This window comes from Caretta caretta, chromosome 14 (assembly GCF_965140235.1).
Source record: "Caretta caretta isolate rCarCar2 chromosome 14, rCarCar1.hap1, whole genome shotgun sequence".
NCBI lineage: Eukaryota > Metazoa > Chordata > Testudines > Cheloniidae > Caretta > Caretta caretta.
Window position 1 is genome coordinate 27266222 of NC_134219.1, and position 16731 is coordinate 27282952.

The following is a 16731-nucleotide window of genomic DNA, read 5'->3' on the forward strand; positions in this document are numbered from 1 at the left end:
CTGTGAGAGGCTAATTAGCTAAGATGAGCTATTATCAGCAGGAGAAAAAAACTTTTATATTGATAATCAAGATGGCCCATTTAGACAGTTGACAAGGAAGTGTGAGGATACTTAACTTAAGGAAATAGATTCAATATGTGTAATGACCCAGCCACTCCCAGTCTCTATTCAAACCCAAGTGAATGGTATCTAGTTTGCATATTAATTCAAGCTCAGCAGTTTCTACTTGGAGTCTGTTTTTGAAGCTTTTCTGTTGCAAAATTGCTATCCTTAGATCTTTTACTGAGTGGCCACAGAGGTTGAAGTGTTCTCCTACTGGTTTTTTGACTGTTATGATTTCTGATGTCAGATTTGTTTCCATTAATTCTTTTGTGTAGAGACTGTCCGGTTTGGCCAATGTACATGGCAGAGGGGCATTGCTGGCACATGATGGCATATATCACATTGGTAGATGTGCAGGTGAATGAGACCTGATGGCGTGGCTAATGTGATTAGGTCCTATGACGGTGTCACTTGAATAAAGTGGTTCTGTTGTGCGGTTGCTGGTGAGTATTTGCTTCAGGTTGGGGGGCTGTCTGTAAGTGAGGACTGGCCTGTCTCCCAAGATCTGTGAGAGTGATGGGTCGTCCTTCAGGATAGGTTGTAGATCCTTGATGCGCTGGAGAGGTTTTAGTTGGGGACTGAAGGTGACAGCTAGTGGCTAGATGGACTACAAGCCGTCAGGAACAGTATCCCTGATAATGTCACGGCAAACCTGGTGGCTGACCTTTGTGACTTTGTTCTCACCCATAACTCTTTCACATTTGGGGACGATGTATACCTTCAAGTCAGCGGCACTGCTATGGGTACCCGCATGGCCCCACAGTATGCCAACATTTTTATGGCTGACTTAGAACGCTTCCTCAGCTCTCGTCCCCTAATGCCCCTACTCTACTTGTGCTACACTGATGACATCTTCATCATCTGGACCCATGGAAAAGAAGCCCTTGAGGAATTCCACCATGATTTCAACAATTTCCATCCCACCATCAACCTCAGCCTGGACCAGTCCACACAAGCGGTCTATTTCCTGGACACTACGGTGCTAATAAGCAATGGTCACATAAACACCACCCTATACCGGAAACCTACTGACAGCTATACTTACCTACATGCCTCCAGCTTTCACCCAGACCACACCACACGATCCATTGTCTACAGCCAAGCTCTACGATACAACCGCATTTGCTCCAACCCTCAGACAGAGACAAACACCTACAAGATCTGTACAAGCATTCTTAAAACTACAATACCCACCTGCTGAAGTGAAAAAACAGATTGACAGAGCCAGAAGAGTACCCAGAAGTCACCTACTACAGGACAGGCCCAACAAAGAAAATAACAGAATGCCACTAGCCATCACCTTCTGCCCCCAACTGAAACCTCTCCAGCGCATTATCAAAGATTTACAACCTATCCTGAAAAATGATCCCTCACTCTCACAGATCTTGGGAGACAGACCAGTCCTCGCTTACAGACAGCCCCCCAAACTGAAGCAAATACTCACCAGCAACCGCACACCACACAACAAAAACACTAACCCAGGAACCTATCCTTGCAACAAAGCCCAATGTCAACTCTGTCCACATATTTATTTAAGTGACACCATCATAGGGCCTAATCACATTAACCACGCTATCAGGGGCTCATTCACCTGCACATCTACCAATGTGATATATGCCATCACGTGCCAGCAATGCCCCTCTGCCATGTACATTGGCCAAACCGGACAGTCTCTACGCAAAAGAGTAAATGGACACAAATCTGACATCAGGAATCATAACAGTCAAAACATTTCAACCTCTGTGGCCACTCAGTAAAAGATCTAAGGAGGGCAATTTTGCAACAGAAAAGCTTCAAAAACAGACTCCAAGTAGAAACTGCTGAGCTTGAATTAATATGCAAACTAGATACCATTCACCTGGGTTTGAATAGAGACTGGGAATGGCTGGGTCATTACACATATTGAATCTATTTCCTTAAGTTAAGTATCCTCACACCTTCTTGTCAACTGTCTAAATGGGCCATCTTGATTATCACTATAAAAGTTTTTTTCTCCTGCTGATAATAGCTCATCTTAGCTAATTAGCCTCTCAGTTTGTGTGGTAACTTCCAACTTATCGGTATGTATATATATATCTTCTTACTATATGTTCCATTCTATGCATCCGATGAAGTGAGTTGTAGCTCACGAAAGCTTATGCTCTAATAAATTGGTTAGTCTCTAAGGTGCCACAAGTACTCCTGTTCTTTTTGCAGATACAGACTAACACGGCTGCTACTCTGAAACCTGTCATTTTGAAACTTGTCTGTCACCAGCAGAAGTTGGTACAATAAAAGCTATGACCTCACCCACCTTCTCTGTCTAATATGCTGGCACCAAGATGGCTACAACAACACTGCATAGCCCATGGGAAGAAACTTCCCGTTCTTTTTCTCCTGTTGCAGGAACACAGCTTGTGAGGGAGGAAGAGGTCCCTTTGACGGTGCCTTTATTATGCTGTCCTTTAAAAGAGCCTTCTAAATCTCACTTTCTTCAAAGACTTCCTCTGTTGTCTCTCCAGTTGTGACTTCTCCTTCGCTGCTATCGGACACACTAGCCCTGGGGTAGGGCTCTCCAGTAGGGCCTGGCTCTGAGCTAAGGACTGCTCTTCTATTCAACAGCGCCTGCTGGAGATGCACAGCCCAGGGCTCGCTCACTTCCATACACAACCTGTTATTGGCAAAGTGCTGATGTTTTTGCTTCTTTGAACATTTCCCCAGATATTTGATGTTTTCCCCAAGGAAGCACTGCATGCAGCCAAATGGATCAGCCAGCAGGAAGCGGGACCATTGCTTTTGGAGTTCTGCTTTCACCTGTTGGAAGAAGAAAACAACCTGACACAAGGTATTTCTGTGTGGTGACTCTCATGCAGGCAAAAGATGCTGGGCTGACAGCCCTGCAGTCTGTCCTTTCAACTACTCACAGAGCAGTGTAAGAACAAGCAAGTTGCCGTGTCTCAGCCCTGACTTGGTGTGAGCGCTCTAGGGGACAAAGCGGAGGTCAGACCACAGGGCCAACTCAGACCTGGACTTTCTGATACACCTGCCAACAAGAGGGTTGTCTGTGAAGTAGCTGTTGGGATGTGGCTGCCTGTCTAACAGTAAGTGTGTGGAGACCAGCAAATTATGTCAAATAGCCCACTTAGCAGCTGGCTACCGTGAGGGAGAGGTGAAAGACTGCATTCCTATGTCAGTCTCCTGAGCTAGCCAGTTCCTGCTCCGTTCACCACACTACACTCTAGAGGGAGTGACAGTGACTCCTATGTTTATATCCCCAAACACTTTCCTTTAGGGGACTTTTTGTTTTGAAATGCTTAGAACCACTGGGGATTGGTGCAGGACTTTGAAATTGGGCAGGAGATAGTCCTGGGGCCTGGGCGATCTGCATAAGTTGTATGCTCTGATCTGTGGTTTGTACAATACAGCTGCCCCAAACCCTGAATACTGTATAGCCCTCCACATGCATCGTCCCCGTGGCAGCACTGCACATAGAGCTGTAGCTCCAGACAGCACATCGACAAAATGGATCTACAGCCCTACCACAGACAGCATCAGTGTACCCCTTGGCCTAGGGAAAGTCCCCTTCAGAAGGAGCCACCAATTCAAGTCTTACTTTTGCTGAGTGCTGTTAATAATTCTGTGCACTTTGGAACCGTTGTCATTGAGCTAGGCCTCCTCTTGTGCAGGCAAGTATCAGCCTGTCTTACAGGAGTAGCTGAGCAGTTGCTGTATGTCACTTCTGAGAAAGCTAGGAAGAGAATTCCAGCCTCTCATAAAGAAGCTCCAAGCCTTACCCTCTCACCATGATGCTTCTCAGGAAGAGGTGATCAAATGTACATGCTGTCAGTACAATAGGTCTACTGCTGCATAGGTAAGCCAATGTTTGATGTCCCTCACAAGTAGCGAGGCCAAGGAGATAACAGCCTACTATCACTGAGTGCTAGTAGAGGTATCCTTTATCTTCAGTGGAAGAGATTAGGTGCTGTGGAACTGATGGGGCTGGTTTGCTGCTCATGGTCTAGGCAGGAGTTGTTACTGTTGCACATTATAGAATTTCTGTTTTCCATTTTTTTTTTTAAAGAAACCATAGGAAAGCTGTGCTAAGCAAACATTTTGATGGTTTCCGAGTCAAGAATAAAAGTTGCCTATGCATCCACACAAAAGGGGACAAATTAAGGTTTCCCTTGTCCCATCCTAACTTGAGTGTTTGACTTTTCAACTTGAAGAGTGTTCTTTTCATGTAGATTTTGGGTTTGTAATTATAGGTGGCACAGATAGTGATGGCTAAAGTTAAGGTTGCCTAACACTTCCTGTTTTCAGTTGCCTATGCTAAACTGTAACTTTTCGGGCAGAAGTTTTTCTTGCAAGATGTTTGCTTCAGGCTTAATCATTTTGGAAAGTTTCACCAGCAATGGTTCAAGAGTGTCTGATGAGATTAGGAAAAAATACATTATTTTGCTGATGTTAATGAAATACTAGTAAGAATTTTATGAGATTCCCCTAGTGCCTCCATGCTTTGAAGTAGGGACTTGAAATTGGCAGGTGTCAGAGATCTGCCTTTTGCTGTTCCTGTGAAAAAATGCCCAGTTTTTGCCAAGGTACAAACCTTTGAAAAATCTCAGTTCGCACATGCTCAGTTGCCTTTTTTGGAGTTTGGCAGTTGAATTATGTGAAGATTCTATCAGTATTGAGCATCCTCCAATCCTGCACAGCTCCTATGTTCCAACTGGATTACATCTTCCCTCTGGTTGAACCATCTTGATGCATCATGAGAACCCCATGACTACAGTGCACCGCAGCGGATGTAGTCCAACCAGGGAGCCCAGCCCACAGAGCAGAGTGGGAGAATGCGACACTCACGGTAGCTCAGGCAGACACAATTCAATATTGAAATGAGCCACCATGAAATGTTTCAATCTAGGGGTGTCAAAATGTTTAGTTTAGATCAAAAATGTCAAAATAAAATGTTCCAGCATTTCTGAATCAAACATTTTTGGAACTCTCTGTTCTGCGAAAAATTTGACGTTTTGACTTGTCATCCCTATGGGACTAAACAATTTCAGAATATTGGCATTTCCTGCAGGATGGAAATTCTGATTTTTGCTTCTTAAAATTCAGACTTGACTTCTGCCTGAGGTAGAATTTGTTTGAGAGTTTGAGCAAAAGTGGTTCAGTTATTTCCAAGAATAATTTTAGTGAAAACTACTTAGTCTTGACAACATCAAACATTTTTTTCAACTGGTTTTATAAACTGCTACACACCTCCATGCTGAATAGGAAACTGAAATGCCTCGTAGTGGAATAATCCTATACTCAGAATGTTTTCTTTCACTGTCCCCATAAAAATCTTTCCAGATTTGGCCAAGTTAATACTGGAGGAAAATTGCCATTTTCATGTGCACTGTAGAATTTGTTCAGAATCTGTCCCTTAATTTTCTGAATATCACACATGCTTCTAGGCCTCAGTGAACCTCCTGTATTGTAAGCTTGTCTTATGTAGATAACTAGAACACCGCACAGGAGATAGACAAAAAAGGTCCTCCTGGTCTTCCAGTTAGATATATATATGGCTATTTGCAAGAGCACTTATCCAGTTATGTGTAAAAAGAAAAGGAGGACTTGTGGCGCCTTAGAGACTAACAAATTATGTGGAACTGCATGCATCTGATGAAGTGAGCTGTAGTTCACGAAAGCTTATGCGCTAATAAATTTGTTAGTCTCTAAGGTGCTACAAGTCCTCCTTTTCTTTTTACGGATACAGACTAACACGGCTGCTACTCTGAAACCAGTTATGTGTGCAAATGCAGTCATATTTTTGATGTATGTCTGTTTTCCATTTTTGCAACTTCAGTTCATAAGGACTAAAAAAAAAGTATGGCTAAATGCAGCTTTAGGGAGAGATTTCTGTACATGTTTGAGTTGGGGCACCTAGAAGTTTGTTCAGCTCACATATTTCAGTTTAGTTCTGATTAAGCTCAGCTGCCATTTTTCTAGCTCTCCTCCAGAAGTTTAATGACTGTTAAACCAAACACAATATTTATTTCCAGACAAAAACTATATGAAGGAGTTCAAACTAAAAGTACATATCAGTTATTTAGGATAAGGGATACTGTAATTACAGGAATATTGTAATTATCTCTAGAACACAAACATTATATACCCAGGAAATTCAGAATTAAGGTTATATTTAAAAGAAATCCAAATGATAAAATCAGGAAATACTATATACAGTTAGGGCACCCAAAGAACCTTAGCTATGTCCTGTAGGGTCATTATGCACTGCTATTATTTATAAGATATTTTAGTGTTATTGGTCCCACACTAGATTAAACTGATTTTTAAAGACACATAGGAGTTTTTTCTGTTTTTTTTCCCCCTCACTACAGGACAGAGTTAACAACAATATGCCACAGGCACTCAGTTGCAGATCTAATGTCCACATCCCTGTAAATTTACTTCTCCTAAATAGATGCCCTACACTACCGATAAGGAATTGCAACTTTAACTCCATCTTAATGTAATTTTATCTAGGAATTTCCTTTTTTTAATTATTAAAAATTTCAGACATGAACAATAAGCCAGAAACCCAAAAACAATGTCACCTGAAGATTATTCTTAAGAAGTTAAGAAGGATAAAGACTGTTAATCTTAAAAAAAACCCCAAACAAACAAACAAACAAAAAAAACCTCCAAAGCCTATGCACAAGATTTACTCAGAATAAGTGATATAATCTGGGGAGGATTTTTCATATATAACAAAGATGTTAAGTCCCTACTTTAAATGAGAAACAAAACACAACCTTAACTATGAAGCAGGAAGTGGCGCCTCCATAAAAATGTCTTGTTTAGAGCAGGGTGAGAAATGATTTTTCCATACCATGAAAATTTTTGAGATACTGAAAAATGTTCTTATTCCAAATTGGGATGAAATGTCAACACAGTTTTGCAAGCCAAGAAAACAAAATATTTTTTGTTTGGGTCAATCAAAGCACTTAATTTTGATAATTTTGAAGAGTTGTTTTGATTTAGACATTTTACTAAACCTTTGAAACAAAAGGTCATTTTGACAGGAAAAAACAATTTTTTCTGGTTAAAAAAATGTTTAAAAGGGATATTTTGACAATTTCAGAATTTTTTTCAAAAATGTTTTGAATCAGGAGGTTTGTGAAAATTGACCCTGTTTCACACACACACAAAACACCCCAAAATTCCTGCCCGCCACTAGTCGTGTATTCCTCATTTAAACAAAAACAATAATGATGACATCTGGCTCTTATATGGCATTTTCATCTGCAGATCTCAAAGTGCTTTACAGAGGAGGTCAGTATCCTTATCATTTTACAGATGGAGAAATTGAGGCATAGAGCAGCGATTGACTTGTCCAAGATTGCACAGCAGGCCAGTGACAGAACTGGAGGTATAACCCAGGTCTCTGGGGTCCCAGGTAGAATCACAGAACCACAGAATATCACGGTTGGAAGAGACCTCAGGAGGTCATCTAGTCCAATCCCCTGCTCAAAGCAGGACCAACACTAACTAAATCATCCTAGCCAGGGCTTTGTCAAGCTGGGCCTTAAAAACCTCTAAGGATGGAGATTCCACCATCTCCCTAGGTAACCCATTCCAGTGCTTCACCCCCTCCTAGTGAAATAGTGTTTCCTAATACTCAACCTAGACCTCCCCAACTGAAACTTGAGACCATTGCTTCTTGTTCTGACAGCTGCCACCAGTGAGAACAGCCTAGCTCAATCCTCTTTGGAACCCTCCTTCAGGTAGTTGAAGGCTACTATCAAATCCCCCCTCACTCTTCTCTTCTGCAGACTAAATAACCCCAGTTCCCTCAGCCTCTCCTCATAAGTCATGTGCCCCAGCCCTCTAATCATTTTAGTTGCCCTCCGCTGGACTCTCTTTAATTTGTCCACATCCCTTCAGTAGTGGGGGGACCAAAACTGGATGCAATACTCCAGGTGTGGCCCCACCAATGCTGAATAGAGGGGAATAATTACTTCCCTCAATCTGCTGGCAGTGCTCATAGTAATACAGCCCAATATGCCGCCGGCCTTCTTGGCAACAAGGGCACACTGCTGACTCATATCCAGCTTCTCGTCCACTGTAATCCCCAGGTTCTTTTCTGCAGAACTGCTGCTTAGCCAGTTGGTCCCCAGCCTGTGCATGGGATTCTTCCTTCCTAAATGCAGGACTCTGCACTTGTTGTCCTTGAATCTCATCAGATTTCTTTTGGCCCAATCCTCCAATTTGTCTAGGTCACTCTGGACCCTATCCCTACCTGTAAATCTAGAGCAGTGTCTCTCAACCTTTCCAGACTACTGTACCCCTTTCAGGAGTCTGATTTGTCTTGTATACCCCAAGTTTCACATCACTTAAAAACTACTTGATTAAAAAATCAGACATAAAAATACAAAAGTGTCACAGCCACGCTATTACTGAAAAATTGCTTACTTCATCATTTTTACCATATCATTATAAAATAAATCAATTAGAAAATAAATATTACATTACATTTCAGTGTATGATATAACGAGCAGTACAAACATGTCATTGTCTGTATGAAATTTTATTTTTTACTGACTTCACTAGTGCTTTTTATGCCAGAACAACTCCACTAGTTTCAGTGGAGTTACTCTGCATTTTTATTTACCTTAGCGAGGGCTGAATCTGGCTACTGTCTCTCCTGATAAAAAGAGGTTATTGCCTATTTAGGAGAATGCACTCATGGAAATCGCAGTGGTCAGTACTGTATTATTTTATTGTCATTCTATTCATTGCCTTGAAAATTCCTACAGAAATCAACTAGTAATACACGTTGTGGTGCCTTACCTCTCCGTTAACAAAGCAGTATAAAATTGCTACAAGGAAACCCTATAAGAGAAAGAAAATGAGAAGAAAATTAGATTATGGAGGAGAGACTGATTCCTATAGTCTTAATTTAAGGGTGAAATTACTATTAAAATCTTCATAATACTAATCCCAGGACCATAAATCTTGGTTCCTTAAATAATTTTCTCATATACAATAAATTTCTTTTAAGGGATTGCTAATATGACCAACAAAATTGGTTAAGTGGTAAACCTTCTAATAAGTGTGGAACAGATTTGTACTTGACATACTTGAGGCTATTTTGTTGCCAACACTCAAGAATGGAGATAATCAACAGTTTAGCCTCTTGTACAAATGTCGATGTAGTATCTTCTGTACGCTACTTCTAGCGCAGTGGATGCCATCCTGAGGAGTCCATAGTACCTTATTAGTTCAAAAGGCCTTGGACAATGCCCTGATCTCCAGGAACTTGATGGAAGGAAGTCTTCCTCAGAAACTGGACATGGAAGGAAGCTCTGGCTTGCTTTGTTATTACACCTATAGCCTTGAAACGTCCTCTTTAGTCCCAAGGGATTTCACCAACTTTAAAATGTCTAGCAGCGATGTGACCTCTAATGTTTATTACAAGGCTGGATGAGCTGTCCTTGGTGGATGCTCAACAGGCTGCTGTGTTTGGATCCATCCACTGGATCCCATGTGCACTTGACTTGGTGGGTCTGAGCGGAGGCTTGGCATTGGCTCTGGGAGTGTAGGCACTCTCAAGGTACAGAGCCTCTGTCTAGCACCCCAAGGGCAGGCTCCACAGCTCCCATTGGCCGGGAAGCTGTGGAAAGAGCCAGCGGGACCCTGTACCTCGAACCCTCTCCTGCATTCCAGCCTGGAGTCTCCTCCTGCACCCAAACTCCATCCTGAGGCCCGCACCCCCCCAAACACCCCAACCCCATTTCTCAGCCCCCTCCTGCACGCAAAACCCCTCATCCCTGGCCCCACCCCAGAGCCCACACCCCCAGCCAGAGCCCTCACCCCCCTGCACCCCAAACCCCTGCCTCAGCCCGGAGCCCCCTTCTGCACCCCAAACTCGGCATCTCTGGGCCCACCCCAGAGCCTGCACTCACAGCCGGGGTCTTCACCCCCCGCACTCCTATTCCCAGCCCGGAGTCCTCTCCCACACTCTGAATCCATCATTTCTGTCCCCATGTGGTGCCCACACCCCCAGCCCAGAGCCCATACCCCCCTGCACCCCATCTCTCTGCCCCAGCCTGGAGTCCTCTCCTGCACCCCAAACCCCAACCCAGAGCTCACACCCACAGCTCGAGCTCTCAGCCCCCTCCCACACCCCAACCCCCTGCCCCAGCCTGGTTAAAGTGAGTGAGGATGGGAGAGAGTGAGTGATGAAGGGAGGAGGGATGGAGTGAGCAGGGGTGGGGCCTTGGAGAAGGGGTGGGGCAGGGGTGTTCAGTTTTGTGCAATTAGAAAGTTGGCAACCCTGCCCTAGTCTTGCCTAAGACCTGTCCCAGTCTTGTCTTTGTCCAGTCTACTCTAGCCTTGCTCCAGCCCTGTCACTGACCTGCTCCAGCCTTGCCTCCACCTTCTCATCCTCCCCAGACCCTTGGACTTTGATTACCTGGCTTTGACCTCTGGCCTGTATCTGGACACTGGCTTCAGTATTCACTTGGCTTGTTCCTGGAACTTGACCCTATGGCCTCAGTCTCTGGCCTGCACCTGGACTGTGCTGACAGTTCCAATTCTGGTTTATCTATGGATTCTGATCTTGATTTTTACCCTGGCTTGTCCCCAGATCTTGATTCTAGCACCACCCTCGGCCTAGGCTCAACCCTCTGACTAGCTGTGACCTACACTCACTAGGCCTGATTGTTGGAGGTAGTGCCTGACAACCATGGCTACTCTACTATCTCTAACTCTTGATTAGAGCTAGCATGAGTATGTCTGTGCAAGCTGGGGATCACACCACTAGCTCATAGTGTAGACAGCCTAAAATGGCCAGTGAGAGAGCCTTCTTTTTATAGGTTCCAGTTCCTATGGTCAGGGGACTCTCCTCAGTAGCTTCAAGTCCCTTGTCAAATTCATAGTTTCATATATCCCAATGCCAAAAGGGATCACTTTGATCATCTAGTCCGACCTTCTGTAAAATACAAACCAGAGAACTTCCCAAAAATAATTCCTAGAGCAGAGCTTTTAGAAAGACAGCCAATGGTGATCTGTTGTTTGGTTACAGCCGACCTAGAAGAACTGATTTTCCTGGGTGGCAGCTATCTCTCTGTCCTAGGATGCTTCCACTTGAACAGGTTAACAACTCTTTATGGCTCTGCCTTGTTCTGCAAGGGAAAGGCTATTTCAGCTGTTATTCATTGTTAATGACTGTTCCAATCAGGTTTGCACCCTTGCTGTAGCCATGCTGGTCCCAGGATATTAGAGAAACAAGGTAAGAATGTAAGAACATAAGAAAGGCCAAACTGGGTAAGACAAAATGTCCATCTATTCCAGTATTCTGTCTTCTGACAGTGGCCAATGCCAGGTGCTTCAGAGGGAATGAACAGAACAGGCAATCATCAAGTGATCCATTCCCTGTAGCCCATTCCCAGCTTCTGGATAACAGAGGCTAAGGACACCACCCCCCACCCATCCTGGCTGATAGCCATGGATGGACCTATCCTCCATTAATTTATCTAATTCTTTTTTGAACCCTGTTATATTCTTCACCTTCACAACATCCTTTGGAAAAGAGTTCCACAGGTTGACTATGCATTGTGTCAAGAAATACTTCCTTCTGTTTGTTTTAAACCTGCTGCCTATTAATATAATTTGGTGACCCCTAGTTCTTGTGTGATGAGAAGGAGTAAATAACACTTCCTTATTTATTTTATCCACACCAGTCATGATTTTATAGACCTCTATTATATCCCCTGTTAGTTGTCTCTTTTCCAAGATGAAAAATCCCAGTCTTATTTATCTCTCCTCATGTGGAAGCTGTTCTATACCCCTAATCATTTTTGGTGCCCTTTTCTGTACCTTTTCCAATTCCGATATATATTTTTTGAGTTGGGATGAACAGATCTGCATGCAGTATTCAAGATGTGAGTGGGCATACCATGGATTTATATAGAGGTAATATGATATTTTCTGACTTATTTATATTTTATATATATTTATATAGGGTAGGTGAGGAAATATCTTTACTGGACCTAGTTCTGTTGGTGAAAGAGAAACTTTCAAGCTACACAAAGCTCTTCTTCAGGTCTGACCAGAAGCTGGTCCTCACCCACCTCATCTCTCTGTTCCATTCAGAGACAGACATCCAGTGCCAGACCCTTCTCCTTAACACAGAAAGTATGACGCAAGGGGACAGGGAAAGATGTCAGTAAGTGTATAAACATACACATAAAAAAAGTTCATAAAAATCAAACTGGAATTCATAAGTTCCCATAGACAGATCCCCAAACTATTCCTGTGATATCCCTCCTTATCTTCAAACATATCCCAGAAACACTTATTCTCAGTTGGGCACATAAACAATCATGTCTGCTCCTGTGGATATTATCTGACATTCAGATTCTTCATTTAAGCTACACAGACTTTAGATATAGCCTGTGCAATTTAACTTCCTATGGTTCTTTCATCCAAACACCTCAAATAAATAACTAAATGCTTCCCCTTACCTTATTACACTCCAACTCTCCTCTTTCTCCACAACCTCACAACATTCTATCTTCCCTTCTGCCATTATCAATGCCACAATCTTCTTTACCCCATGTTACATCAGGGCACAATTGTACAACCAATCTCCCATATAAATCTAATTACACGAGTCCTTCTTAAAGAATTTATCTCCCCTAATGAGAATGCCCCAGACACTGGGGAGGGAGGGAGGACTCTGTGGTGGCCACAACAGAACTTTTCTGGCAACTCTTCTTAAAAGGCTCTTCTCTTGCTGGAGAAGTCACTGCTACTAAGGGAGTGAGGCATATTGTGTCAGCTGATGGCCCCAGGAGCCCTACAAAGCCCATTTTAAAGGGCCACTGCTAAGCTGAAAAAGCATCTGCTGCTGGCATAGAGTACCACAGTTTCCCTGTCAGTCCTTCCGAATGGCTGGGAGCCCTCTTTAAAAGGCTCATCTCCTGCTGGAAAAGCTGTTGCAGTTCGGGGAGCTGTGTGTGCAGTCACACATGGCAGCACTGCAAATCCTCCATATGTATTGATATAAAGAAAGAGGCAGTGGACTTGATCCTCAGCTAGTATCAATCACTGTAGCTCCCTGAAGTCAACAGAGCTATGCTAATGTACACCAGTTGAAGATCTGGCACAATATATTTGCATATATATATATATATTGCATCCATTGAAGTGAGCTGTAGCTCACGAAAGCTTATGCTCTAATAAATTGGTTAGTCTCTAAGGTGCCACTAGTACTCCTTTTCTTTTACCATTAATTGACTGTCATGTTTACTGTTCACTCCACATTTGATGATTTTTTATGCTTAGTTTCTCACCTTTAGTGTTGCAATATCAGTTATTTTTCTCAGTGAATAATATTAACATTTGGGAGTTAGACTAGATGACCTTGGGGTCCCTTCTAACCCTATGATTCTATATAGCTAGAAATCTCTCGACTATGACCATGAGTGTATGAGCAGTAGTCTCTTTAAAAGTAACATTATAGGGGGGAGATGAAGTTAGAAGTTCAGAAGAAATGCTTATTGGTTTCTGATGAGCCTATTGGGAAGAAGAGATTTGCATTTGTGGTCTTAGTATTGTTCACTTTTGATGTAAATAACAGACTGTGTCTATTTTTAAACCATCATGAAGCAGTAGTTTTTTTCTGTGGATAACAATTCATGTTAGACAACACTAAGCTGAGATGATTGGATCTCCCCACTCTCTAAAGCAGAGAGGCTGCTAGTACTGTCATAGCTACAGCAGAGCTGACTTTTAATATTTAATTTTGTGCTCTTTCCAATTGTTTGAGTTAAAACTTCCATCTCACATCCCAGAGGTAATTGTTTTTCCTTAACAAAACAGTTTAAAACTACTTAGGATTTTTAGAGACTAAACAAATGGAATTGGTTCTAGTTTGTATGCTATTCGTTAATCCTTTTACAAAGTAATGTTTTCATTAGAAATAAAAACAAGAGAGAGAGCAACTGCAGTAAATACAGATTAAGTCCTTTTGCTATTTTGAAAAACTGTTTTATTTTTTAAAAGTGAAATGTCTGCTAAGTTGCAGAAGCCTAGCAAGTCCCCCTAGATGAAAAGATTTTATTTTTACGATTCACTTTTTTTCAATCTTGTCATTTAAAATCATTTAAGGTTGCCTAAACATAACATCCAACAAATGCAACCCTTAAAAGAAAGGAAATACTAAATTATGGGACAACTCTTAACTGTTGTGACATTATCTGATTAAACTATGACCATGTCGATCATTGTTGCTACCACTATTATATAATTGCAACAAATCTCATACAAAATGTGGCATCTAAGAGGTCTATGGAAAGGTTATGATTCACTGAATATGATTATGCTATTTGTATGCATGTACCATTTGTGTATCTGAAGTTATGAGTATTGGATCTATACCTGTATTTTTAATGTGTTTGCTTCTGGGAAACACTGACAAAGTGTTTAGCCAGCACATTTGGAAGGAACTATTCAAGTTAAGTGGCTCATCAAAAGGACACTTAACTCACAATGGAAGACGCCCATCTACACTGAATGGACTGTCCTGTGAATGTTCTGTCTGGGGTATAAGTAATGGCTTCCTGCTATGACTAAGCAAAGTCATGCATGGACATGTGACTTGCCCATGTGACTCCAAACAGCATCTTGCTACCTATAATTTTCCACTAGCTGTGCTGAGGGCTTTGTCTGAAACAATGGGTTTCCCTCCACATGGCAGAGCTATAAAAGGCACTGGAAACACCTACATTTTGCCTCTTTCCTGCTCAAACCTCTGGACTATGGATTTATACTAATGGGAACATTCTAACCAAGGGACTGAGGACATCCAATGGACCTCCACCCCCAGCTGGAGCCCTCTCGTCCTGTACCCCAACCTCCTGCCCCAGCCCAGAGCCCCCTCCCATGCCCTGAACCCCTCATTTTTGTCCCCACCCATGAACCTGCACCCACAGCCCAGAACCCATACCCTCTTCCATACTCTGAACCCCTCAGCTCCACCCCCCAGCCTGGAGCCCCATCCTGAACCCCCAAACCCTTATCTCTGGCCCTACCCCAGAGCCCGCACCTCCAGCCGGAGCTCTCACCCCCTCTTGCATCCCAACCCACTGACTCGGGCTGGAGGGATCAAACGTTCCGAAAGATGCAGCCTATACAAGCTGGCTCTGTTCAAGTGTGTTGAATGAACCCGAATGTTCCAGAATTTGGGAATTCTGGCAAATTCAGCAGCTCTGGCATTAGGATGAGTTTGTACTGTACACTGCCAGCCAAAAGAGCTCACTCTAGATATGTAGTGCGCTCATGAGCTCTGGCTCCTAGACCATGTTAACTGGAGATGGTGGGACAAGTGGGGCCTCTCCTTCCTTTGTGCTGTAGGGATAGGTCCTGGAATGCAGGGCTCTGAGGGCTGTCATTTCTACATGATTACATCACAATGCATTTGCTGACAGTTGCAGCTATATGACTGAAATAAAGGCTGCGCTGTTTGGAGGAAGACAGGTGTGTTTCTCATTAGGGGCGGTAGGTTCTTGAATTTTGGGATGCTGAGTAACAAGATCCAATGGCTGGAAGCTGAAAAAGAGGGGAAGTGAAAATTTCTAAAACTTTAGAAAGAAGGAAACAAAGAGGAATTTTATACAGAAAGAAGGGTGAGGGCAGACTTGCTGTTCTCTAAACCTTTCTACCATTTTAAAAGTTTTCTCTCTTCCCTTCCTATTCTTCTGCACTTGCTTCAAGCTCCAGCTCATTGCAATAAAATCCCAGATGTGCTGTCTCTGGAGCAATGGAAATTGGTCCCCTTACCGGTAAAATGCCCTGCTTGGCAAAAGCATGGCTGGGAGTTCTGCCCTCCCCCTTGGTTTTGAGGCTGGTTTTGGCAGAATTAATTGAAGCTGGGAAGGGATAGCTCAGTGGTTTGAGCATTGGCCTGCTAAATCCAGGGTTGTGAGTTCAATCCTTAAGGGAGCCATTTGGGGATCTAAGGCAAAAATTGGGGGTTGGTCCTGCTTTGAGCAGGGGGTTGGACTAGATGACCTCCTGAGGTCCCTTCCAACCTTGATATTCTAAGTTATAGATATTGTTCTCTATTTGGAAATTGTATCTAATGGCCTAACTTTTCAAAAAGGGCTAGTGAGTTTAAGCATATCAATTCCAGGGTGAATTTGAGACAACTTGAAGGGGTCTGATTTTCAGAAGGCAGATGCTCAACACTAATGAAAAGCAGGTGTTGTTAAGGTATTCCAGGTTGGGCATCAAAAATTGAGGCCTCCCCAAATGACTGCTTGTTATTGAAAATGTTGTCTAGAGAATATTTATTAGGATGTTCCTGCTTTGTAATTTAACAGGCTTCCAACACATGCACCCTGTTGGAATATCCCTGCCACAGGATAAGAGGGAAGGTGCTCTCATGGATTGGTAACTGGTTAAAAGATAGGAAACAAAGAGTAGGTCTAAATTGTCAGTTTTCAGAATGGAGAGAGGCAAATAGTGGTGTCCCCCAGGGGTCTGTTCTGGGACCAGTCCTATTTAACATATTCATACATGATCTGGAAAAGGGGGTAAACAGTGAGGTGGCAATATTTGTAGATGATACAAAATTACTAAAGATAGTTAAGACCC

General features: G+C 42.8%; 1 protein-coding gene across 1 annotated transcript in view; it reads right to left on the minus strand.

Annotated features, from left to right (window-relative positions):
- Nucleotides 1-2350: 2350 nt before the first annotated feature.
- GLP2R (glucagon like peptide 2 receptor) overlaps nt 2351-16731 on the minus strand; it is a 124821-nt gene continuing 110440 nt past the window's right edge. The window contains exons 12-13 of the mRNA XM_048818031.2: nt 8920-8961; nt 2351-2895 (exon numbers count right to left, since the gene is read on the minus strand). Of these exons, the coding sequence (XP_048673988.2) occupies nt 2560-2895; nt 8920-8961 (378 nt within the window). The 3' untranslated portion in view covers nt 2351-2559. The remainder of the gene's footprint in view (nt 2896-8919; nt 8962-16731) is intronic.